The sequence below is a fragment of the Nyctereutes procyonoides genome, unplaced genomic scaffold (assembly GCF_905146905.1).
Source record: "Nyctereutes procyonoides isolate TBG_1078 unplaced genomic scaffold, NYPRO_anot_genome, whole genome shotgun sequence".
NCBI lineage: Eukaryota > Metazoa > Chordata > Mammalia > Carnivora > Canidae > Nyctereutes > Nyctereutes procyonoides.
Genome location: NW_026575022.1, coordinates 1,826,307 through 1,837,475, shown reverse-complemented (window position 1 = coordinate 1,837,475; position 11,169 = coordinate 1,826,307). Strand labels below are relative to the sequence as shown.

At 38.0% G+C, this 11,169-nt stretch overlaps 1 protein-coding gene across 1 annotated transcript in view; it reads right to left on the bottom strand.

Annotated features, from left to right (window-relative positions):
• Nucleotides 1–11,169, bottom strand: part of NSUN3 (NOP2/Sun RNA methyltransferase 3) — a 53,763-nt gene that overhangs the window by 26,507 nt on the left and 16,087 nt on the right. The window contains exons 4-5 of the mRNA XM_055342282.1: nt 5,496–5,650; nt 4,625–4,746 (exon numbers count right to left, since the gene is read on the bottom strand). Coding sequence (XP_055198257.1) covers nt 4,625–4,746; nt 5,496–5,650 — 277 coding nt within the window. The remainder of the gene's footprint in view (nt 1–4,624; nt 4,747–5,495; nt 5,651–11,169) is intronic.

Below are 11,169 nucleotides of genomic sequence, written 5' to 3'. Positions count from 1 at the left end.
ACTTTGCTGTCAAGTGTAGAATCCTTCCTTCAAGAAAAAGCTTGTGACCATTTGTGGTATGGCTTGTCTGGAAACTTCTGTAAATCTTATGTTTTAGTAAAACATTTTTTGTTATTCTAAAAAAAAAAAAAAAAAAGAAAGTACGAAACTTCTCTGTGTGTGAGTGACAGAGCTATCCTTGATGGGAAAATTTATATATATATATATATTTCCACTTTCTGGGGTCAGGGACATAAGATAAAAGAGAAATTATGGCTCACACTATCATTTTTCTCTTCATCTTTTCAGCCACCAGACTTAGGGAATTAGAACCATTCTCTGTGCCTACTATTGCTTGGGTATCCCACTCTTTCCCCATTATCATAACAACTACACAGCCAAGGAACCCAGAGTTTAACTACTTTTGGTGCTCCCAAATCTCCTCACAAGACCAAGCATCAGGGACAGGAAATGGAGAGCAGCTGCTCAAGGAAAAGACTAGGAGATGGCTGGGGTGATGATCTTCTCCAACTAATTTCATGATAATGTACACCTGTAGTGATTGAGGTGTCAGTTTTCCACCTTGTTAATATGCTACTTAAATGACACAGGGCTAAAGTCATTCCTTTTGGGGAATAAGATGATGGGAGAGAGGAGGAGTGGTAGTTGTTAGGGCATAAGTAGGTGCCTATGTGAGGTCTGTATAAATGCCTGACCTTCACAATGATGACTGAAATGTTAAATGATGTTAAGAGAAATTTGTTAATTGAGGAAAAAAAAAAAAACTAAACTGAAACTAAAACCAAGCTTTGGTTATATAAAAGCGATATAATTGAAATAAATAATGGAAATGCTTTATGTTTATGCTTAATGACTATGTAACACAACTGTGATTATATCATTTTTGGCAGATTAACTTTGCTATAAATTTAATTACAGATTTAAATTCTAAATACTCAGCCCTTGTAATTTAGTGTTTTTAAACAATTACTGACCTCCTTCTATGTACCAGACATCAAATTATGTATTAGCAGTAAAAAGAGTAAGACTATCCCTGTTCCCAAGGGTATAACAGTCTTGTTGAAGAGAGAGATAAGTACTAGGCAAATATTAAGCAAAGGGACTGACAATATATTTTTAAATGAAAGTAAGGAACTGAAGAGAATATCAATCCTAGTCCTAGGGAGTCAGGTAAGGCTTCAATAAGATGTCAAAGCTAATTCCTAAAAAATCCGGAGTTAACCAAGAGAAAGGGGAGGGTGAGTAAGAACAACTCTTAACCAAAAGGAAGAGGAATTGCACCAACCTCAGAAATGACACCATAAGGTGAGTCTGAAGAACTGCTCAGATGGAACACAATGCAAGAGAAGTCCTGAGATGACGAGGCAAATGAAGTAAGAAGGAACCATATCCAGAGAGGACTTGAATATCATACTAAAGGATTTGAAATTTTAATGGTAATGGGAACCACCGCAGGATTTCAAAAAGGAGAATGACACAATCAGGTTCACATTTCACATCAGATTTGCTTTACTGTGAAGAGTAAAGTGAAGCTCACACCCGGAGACATGGAGAGCAGTTAGGAGCCAACTGCAATGATTCAGATGACGGATGCTGGTGGCTTAGTTCAGCTATCAAGGGTGGATAGAATTGGATGGACTAAAAAAAATAAAAATAAATAAATACATAAATAAAAAAGAATTGGATGGACTTGAGCAATATGTAACAGGTACAACTGAAGCATCTTAGCGACAGACTGAGTATAAAAGAAAGCGGGGGGCTGAAGATGGGTTTCTGACGTAGGCAAATGTCTGATGGTATGGGAAATTACTGAGACACAGAAGAGGGAAAAAAAAAGAGGTAGAATAATGGAGTTTCTATCTGATTTTTTGTTTTGTTGATTTTGGAGAGGACAGAAAAGCATTAGAAATTATAAGTTGCCTTCTTGACAAATTAAGTTTTATGTGTCCCGGGGGCTTCCAAATGGGGATATGTCATAGATAACTGAATATATAGGCCTGGGGCTAGGGAGTTTAGACACATATGTGGGAGACAGCATGTTATATGAGTTGAAGCCATCAGATAAAGAGAGAAGAGAGCCAACATCAGCAGCCTAAGGAAACCCAGAAACTATAGGATAAGCTGCTTAAGAGTAAATTAAGAAAATAAGTAGGAAGATAATCAGAAAAACATATTATCACAAAAATCAGAGGAAGAGAATATTATTATAAAAAGGAACAAGCAGGAGCACCTGAGTGGCTGTCAGCTGAGCCTCCAACTCTTGGTTTTAAGCTCAGGTCATGATCTCAGGGTGGTGAGATCAGAGCCCCGGAGCCTTGCGTGAGGCTCTGAGCTCAGCATAGAATCTGCTTAAGATTCTCTCTCTCCTCTTCCTCTACCCACTCAAAATCTTAAAAAAAAATAAAAAAAAAAAGAAAGGAGGGAAAATGCAGTCAACAAAAGTCCAATGCAATATAAAGTATAAACTGGTATAGCTATTTTAGAGAAAAATTCAATACACCTAAATGTTTGATCCTTAATTCCACTTCTTGATATTTAGTCAAGAAAAATGTTAGTTTCATGTCCAATGAGATAAATCAAAGCATGGTTTGTAAAAGAAAAAAAAGGGAATAATGTAAGTATCCAAAAAATAGAGGATTGAATAGAATATGACAGACTGACACTACTTAATAGTTTGCAAAAGTTGAAGAGAAGAAAGTATATCTACAAGGAAAAACTAAGAAGAATTAAGTACAAAAGAAGCAAGTTTCAGAACAATATATACACAATGATAGCAGTTATTTTTAAATGTATTTCTCTATGCACATGATAGCAAAAAAAGCTATAGAAAAAGTCTGGAAGAGTGTACAACAGTTAACTCAGTAAAGAAAGCTGGTATTTGGTTGGGTCCATGGCAAAGGGGGCCTTTTGATTCATATTTATTGAGTTTTTTACAATGAAAATGTTTTCATGTAATAGTTATATAATAAAATACATCTAAAAATGCTATCAGAGGGATCCCTGGGTGGCGCAGCGGTTTGGCGCCTGCCTTTGGCCCAGGGCGCGATCCTGGAGACCTGGGATCGAGTTCCACGTCGGGCTCCCGGTGCATGGAGCCTGCTTCTCCCTCTGCCTGTGTCTCTGCCTCTCTCTCTCTCTGTGTGTGACTATCGTAAATAAATAAAAAAAAAAAATTATTTAAAAAAAAATAAAAAAAATAAAAATAAAAATGCTATCAGAGATTAAGTAAAACTGAAAAATATTTATCAATTTAATGGGTCTTTAGTAACTTTAGCAAGCATAAATTTGAGAAAATAAAGGGAACAGAAAACAGATTACAATGAATTGAGACAAAATGGGAGGGAAAGCAGTAGATAGAATAAAAAACAGAAAGCCTGGTAATGAACAGTGAAAAAAAGAGGTGAAGGAGGATTTTTCATAAGAAAGAAAAATGGTATTCTTGGAAAGCCTGGTTATTTAATCGGTATTTTTTAAAAAAAAGAAGACGCGATGCTAATAAACCATCATAAAACTTACTGTCTGTTATAAGGTATAGCCACAGCAAGGCCCAGAGTAGCTCGAATCATTAAGAAGCCAGATCAAGAAAGTTTCGATGAGAAAGAAGTCTTATAGCAGGATGTATGCAACATGCCAAAGCTAATAACCCAAGAGGTGCAGGGAGGGGTATAAAATTCTCAAAACATCTTAGGGTTTGGTAGAGGAAAGGCTGACACTGGAAGCATATAAACAATTTAACTGCCAGATAGGTAACGTTTAGAAGAAGCCTCTCGTGGGCACTACCTGGAATAGCCGTATGAGCTGATTTCATTATTTAGCACAAGAACAAGACTACACAGCACTTGACTATAATACTTAGGTACTGACATGTATTCCTTGTTGTGCAAGCGTCGGAAGGTGGACATAAACCTTGTTGTCAGCAGTGCGTAAGAAATGTTAGTCATTCTCATTCCACATGTAAGAGGTAACAGGTGTAATGCATCATTAAACTATAGTTTAAATATTCCAGATAATTTTTGTTCTGCATTAAACAACATGAACTACTTGGGAGTAGGGTGTAAGTACAAATCTCTTTTGAAACCAGAAAAGAATGTCCCAAAATGCCTCTGTTTGGAAACAAACAAACAAACAAACAAACAAAAAACAATGCATCTCTTGGTGGTCACATGCTTCTGGAAAATTCTTTGAAGGGAGATAAGTGCTAACAATGAACTACGACTTCCTAGAAGGCTGACTCATTTAGAACAATGTATCCATTACCAAAAAAATACCTCCTGGTCCAAAGCTACGATGTGGGGCACTGTTCAGGTGCTGGTTAAAAAATAGGGTGCTGAGCCCTGGCTTTGAGATGGTCCCGATATGCAAATAACTTTAAACCACAGTAAAATCACGTGTGTTCCTTAAAAGACAATGGTACTACAGTACTACAATTCACTGAGGGGGCGGAGGAGGGGGCCGCAGGGCCTACAGCATGAGGGCTGAAAGGAAAGAGGTCAAGAATTTTCTGGATACAGCTTTTGGAAGAATAGTTACCAACTCCTACACAGAGACCCTCTGTTTGGGGAATTCTCTGTGTCCTGGCGTGTCATTAGAAACCAGAATAAACTGTTTGATGAATAGCCCTCACCTTAGGAGTTCTATCTGCAGAACAGGCAAATTCCTCCTTTGGCTTATCCTACAGGCTGCCTTCTGAGAATCTGAAGAGAACAACCAACTCCGATCGTTGGAACATGGAGCATCAACTAACACCTAGAGGAAAAAAGGATAGATAATGCACATGTGCACTGAAGACACAGTCTCAGATGCAAGATACATGGAGTAGTCATGTGAAACATGACAAAAAACAGCTAATAAAGACATCTCTTTCAAAATCAAAAATATACCATTATAAATTCTTCATGACATGTCTTCACTAATACTTTACATGAAAATTTCCTGCACACTTTTAAGGTTTGTTTTTTTGGCGGGGAGAGGGAATAGGAGGACCAAAAGTCTACTAATGTCTACTCATATTTCATATTCTTGACGACTACAGCAAAAGCTTCTATAAAAGTCACGCATTTTAAACAGACATTAACATATTTCTGAACTCTCAGCATTTATTTTTGAGAAGTAATATTTCAATTCTGGTTTGCTGAAATGTTCTCTTTTTCTTCAACTGTCATACTCAGATAGAAAGTGTTTCCGAACTAACGCAATATAGTGTCTACGTTTGTGCATTGACCCAAATAATACCGGATCTTTTCCTGAGTATCTCTGAGGTACCTGGAAATAAAGAAAACATACAATAATCCCCAATCCCAATGCTACTGCTTCCTTTGAAGCATGCTGAGCATCCAGCAAAAACCGCTTCTTCGTTCACTTTATCAAAATTTCCCAGAGCACCGAGAAATTGCACCAGGCTGTGTCTGGAAGCAGATGGAAAACAACATCAACAAAGCAACGTCACAGCGGGACCACTGGGAGCCCGTCAGTTTGTCACAGTGTAATAACAGTACCTTGTCAAACGTTCCTGGCTGCGCATCTCCCACGTCTCTGCCGTCCAATTCAGACACTTTAATTACATCTACCAACGGCTGTGGGATGAAAGATTCTAACGTCTGCTTCAGCCACCTGAATCTCAGGCCATCGTATTCGTTACAGTGAAGATAACCTAGATAACAAGGAATAAAAAGTTTTAAAATGGATACAATGGAGTTGTTAAGTTCCTACTTTTTTTGAGCAAATAAATTTCAGAAAGAAACCAATTCATCGTAACTATGCAGAAATAGGGTACAAAGGGAAATATTACGATTATCTTTGCTTCTAAAAACAGCAACACACACAAACACACAGTAGTCATGCCTACACAGCCTGTCGGAGCTTAGCCCAGTTACTCCTCCAAATGTAGTCATGGATTCCTAACGATGTGCTGCTACACAACCAACACCTCAAACCCACAGTGCTCCCCACAAAGCTCTTAGGAGCAAGTGCTGTTACTGGGACAGAACATTTTCATTTTAAATAAAAGAAGGTACACAGTATGTGGAAAAAAGCATGTCAAGTGCTGCTGGCTCTACGCTAAGACATGGGCTCAAATCAGGAAGTGAAGACTCGGGAAGTTACTTAGCTCTCTCTAAGTCTCAGTCTCCTTGCGTGTAAAATGAGGACTGTACCTAGTGAAGGGGTTCAGAACACGCCTCCCCAAAATATGCCACTTCGGCATCTTATTTTGAGTTAAAGGCACTTGAGTAACAGATGCAGGAAGGACATTTCTACCTTCCTTTCTCTTCCCAGAAGGAGACACTCTCCCTATACTACAGGGAAAGAAATACCTTATCACCAGAGATGGGGAGTCGGGCCAAGAGAAATCTATTTAACAATATGTTAAAAATCCTTCCTGTCTTCTCCCCGACATATTTTAGTTATTTCCCACAACTGGCACTCTACGCTCAACCTCGTACATAAGCACTCATGCTTGACCACTTTTGTGGATCTTCCATTTCCCTGCGGCAACTCCCATGTACATGTAAAATTTTACTAAACAAAATTTGTGTGCTTTACTTCCGCTAATCGGTTTTTTTGTCACTCCCAATGAGAAACCCTAAGAGGACAGAAGAGACATTTTATCTCCCCTACAACGGCTGCCTTAAAAACTGGTTGCTAAGTTTAAATGTGATATTTTGATGACATATCTAAGCATAGGACTACAAAGGAGTAATAACAAATGTTCATTTTACTCACCAACAATTCCTGAGCCCTTACTCTGTGCTAGACATTGCTCTAAGACTTTACATGCAGGGACACATTTAGTCCTCACAAACCTATGAGATACGTTTACTGTTGTTTATATTTTACTGATGAGGAAACCTAGACCATTAGCCCAAGTTCACAGAGCTACAAGCCCCTCCATATATCAGAGCCCGACCTGCCCTTAGGCATCTCTTAAGCACCAAGCCGTACTCCTCGGTTCAGAAGGCACATAGCAAAGGGGTTCATTCCCTAACCTGTGAAATAGTTATCCTGTCCTTCCTTTATTTAAATACATATGTATATGTAATATTTATATGTATTTATTATGTAATATGAATTATGATATATAACATAGACATACAAGCATATTTTTAAATGGTCAAGAGTAGAACATCAAAAATCACCTCGAACCCAGTTTCAGATAGCCATCTAATATTTCGGTAATCATACTACCATACCACATCCCTTCGTGTGTATACCTATATAAAATCTATATAAATGGAATTATATACTTCCAGTGTCATTTTTTCGTCTCATTTTTTACCTACTCTCTCTACCAACTGCCCACCTACCCCATCAGAATGAACCTGAATTATAAACCCATATATATGCCAATACTTTAAAGTCAACTGACAAGTCAACTGACAGAAATATAAATAATTTTTAAAGGTTACTAAATAGTACATGAAATGGATGAGCCACCCTTTATTCATCCACCCTTTATTTATGGGCATTCACATTGTCATCACTAATAAAATTCAACTAACATCTTTATACAGTTATCCTTTCATAGTATGTTTTTATTATTATGAGAACATTCCAGAAAAATGGATAGGTTTGGGCAGGGGAATTTTTACTTTTAGTATATTATCCCATCCCGTCACCAAACTCCCACAAGACGTGTTCTTATTAATAGTTTGATGTGGGATGTGATGTAGTATAATAATCTTTGATCTCTAACACAACTGAACATCTTTTCATTTTCTATTTGCCATTTGGTTTTGCTTTTCTGTCAATGCCTATTCTTACCCTTTGCCTTTTTTTTTCCTGTTCCACTATGTATATTTTTCTTACTAACGAGTAACAATATTTTCATTGTACGAATATTAACCCTTTTTCTGCCATCTGATCTGCAAGGGTTTCTTACATTGTCTTCTGAATTTTTTTAGTATCTTTTTCAATTCTTATATTTCACAATTTTTAAGTCAATCATATCACTTTTATGATTTCTAAGTTTTTAGTCTTTTCAACCACTAGATCTTCAGGTCTGATTCAGCTCAACATTCACACAGGTCATGTTTTGCATCATCCTACAAAGGACAGAAACCACAGCTTGCTGAGAGGGAAGGGTGACACATTCCTCTTTCACGGAGCACCTTGTAATTCGGTAAGTTGGTAATTTAGGTACAAGAAGAGAAGATTCACGTTGGGCAGGTGTAGGAGCTGTCCTGACTTAAAAGCTTCATGTCCCACAGGAGACATCTCTTCTAACAACTCCAAGGGTGCAGCTTCTGGATGCCCATGAGGGATGCCCAGTTACCAGAATTACTGTACTCAGGAAGGCCCAATCAAGACCTCCCCACCAAGTCTCTGGAGCTTATTTATTCTTTTTCCCAGTGCACATGCATTTTAACAGAGTCTTTTTTATCATGAGTAATGTTGCCTGGAAACATAGTGACAATCTGTCAGGTTACCAGGGAAACAAAGCTAGAAAACCAAATGAAGGTGAAATTCTAAAGTAGACGGGGAGATATTTTTATAAACCTTTTGCTCAAATATCTGTATGAATCTATAGGTAATATACGTATCTACATGTATAAATATATATAAAATATTTACATGTATAAATAATGTTGAGGGGGAAATATTTTTATAAACCTTTTGCTCAAATATCTATATGTATAAATATATGTACATCTACATATCTATACATGTCAATATATATGTTGTTTCCTCTGATTGTCACTCCCTGATTAAAACGTTTAATGATTTCCTGTCATCCATTAAAGTTCAAACTACTGATTCATTTCAAGGTTTGTGGTAATGAGACCTCAAGACAACCTTTCAATTTTAACCTCCCACTATTTTACCAACATGCTCTGTGCTCCACCATATTTGACTCACTTGTCCACTTCTCATATACACTCTGAACCTCTCCTATAGTACTTCATAGTTTACCTCATGAGATGTCTGTGTGCAGTGCTTACCTTTTCTACTACCACTGCACCACAATTTTTATATAGAAGGCACTCGGGAGATGGCCTCAATTTTACTGGGGGCAGGGAAAGGAGTAGGAAATCACCTTAAGGCTGCATTTGCACAGGTAATATACTTTTTTTAAAAAAAATTAGTTTATGTGTTTATTTCAGGGGCTTTTGGAGGATTTGCTAATGCAGCTTATGGACAGTTGTCTAAAAGCCTGAATTCACTAGAAAAAGACCTAAGGCAAAAGTTTCTATTATGGAGGAGATGCAACCCCGTGGAAGCTAGAGAGAAAAAAGGAAGTAAATCATGCCAAGAGGGAACACAAATATGAGAGGGTTTGCAATCAAGCTGGCTACAGCACTGGTCAGCCTCTCAGGATACGCTGATAGTCTGAAATTGCTGAGTCTTAGAAGAAACTTTGGGGTTTAGTGGAGTGGGGAGGAAGAACAATTAATCTGCAGATCTTCCTGTCTCCCGCCTCTCACTGGTTGAAGCCCATTCCAAGAGGTGGTAACTCCCACACACTTCATGTTTGTGCTACATGGCCCCTACAGGCAAGTGCTAAGGAAGCCAGAGAGTCCCAAGGCCAGTCACCGCAACCAGTCAGGTGTGGAGATTTCCACTCGGTGGCCACCTGGAGGCTCCTCAATTCATGGCAGTTGTTAACATCAGCAGCAGGTAACTGCAGGAACGGCAGGAATCTTTTCCAGGGTTTCTCCAGTCTGGAAACAATTCAAGTCTCTCAAGCCTTTAAGTAAGGAATGGGAGCAAACATGACGCCAAACACGATCGTGGTGGAGCATAAACTGGGCCAAGAGAGCTCCCCAAAATCACACCTTGTCCCCATCAGATACTAAGAGACCCAAAGGAGTCTTAATTATTTTTCATTCCACTTCTCCTTTTTTCTGGTTTAAATATTTTATATTCCATTTCTATTATTTTACTGGTAAACCTAAAATTTTTTAAAAAGATTTTATTTATTTATTCATGAGAGATACAGAGAGAGAGAGAGAGAGAGAGAGAGAGAGAGAGAGAGAGGCAGAGACCCAGGCAGAGAGAGAAGCAGGCTCTATGCAGGGAGCTCGAGGTGGAACTCGATCCCGGGTCTCCAGGATCACGCCCTTGGCCAAAGGCAGGAACTAAACTGCTGAGCCACCCAGGCTGCCCCTAAACCTAAAATTTTTAACATGTATATGTAAAAAAAAAAAAAAATCTAAAGTGAGTCAACTTTACCATTTTTCCTAAAAGATATAAGAATTTTTTAATTCTCCCTCCTAAGCTAGATACTAATGTTACTATATATTTGGGTTTTATCTGGGCTCACATTTTTTAACTGCACAAAAAACATTATCATCATTTTCTTCTATAGTCATTGACTTTTAGATTTTACCCCTCGATTTCCCATCTTCTTTGTTCTGCATTTCTTCCTGTTATCTTTCATCATCCATTTACAATGGCTTTCCTTTTTCCTGAACCACATCTTTCAGAATCATTCATGACAAACTTACACTCTCTCTCTTTTTGTCTAAAATATAATGTCCATTTCACTTTTGCTCTTCGGGGATATTTCAGTGAACAGATTTCTGGATTTACAGTCATCTGTTCTTAGGACACTGAAAGCATCATTCCTCTGAATGCTAGTTTCCACTGTTACTCTCAAAGGTCAATCCTGTCTGTTGTCTTTTGAAGGTCAGCTGTCCTCTCTGGCTGCTCTTAAGATCTTCTCTTTATTTTCAGAGTTCTGCAACCTCATTATAATGGTCTGCACTGGCTTAGTTGTGCTCACACAATTTCAGAGGGTACTTCCATTCCTCCTCCAACACCAAAGTTGAAGACAGATGGTTCTTTCAGTACCTTAGGACAGGACTATTTCTTCTTAGTTTACCTTACATGGAGGGTATACCATTTTGGAATCTCAGCTTTCTGTAAGCTAACCTCCTAACAGATGCTCTCCTGGGCAGGCTTTGTCTTTGTCTTTTATTCCTACATTTTCATGAAGCAATGAAAATCAACATGCAAGTTTTTTAGGTTAAGCAAATGTTCACAAGTGACAAACTAGCTTTGATGCTCAAATGATCTTCTATGTTCCCATTATCCCTTAGATTGTGATCACTATTTGGAGATCACTTAATGCATTTAAAAAGATTCTGTTTTCTTTAACATTCTATCCTAAATTTTTTAGTTGTTTTTAAGCAGGAGGGTTGGTTAGGAGACCTAATTTGTCGTTCTGCAAGG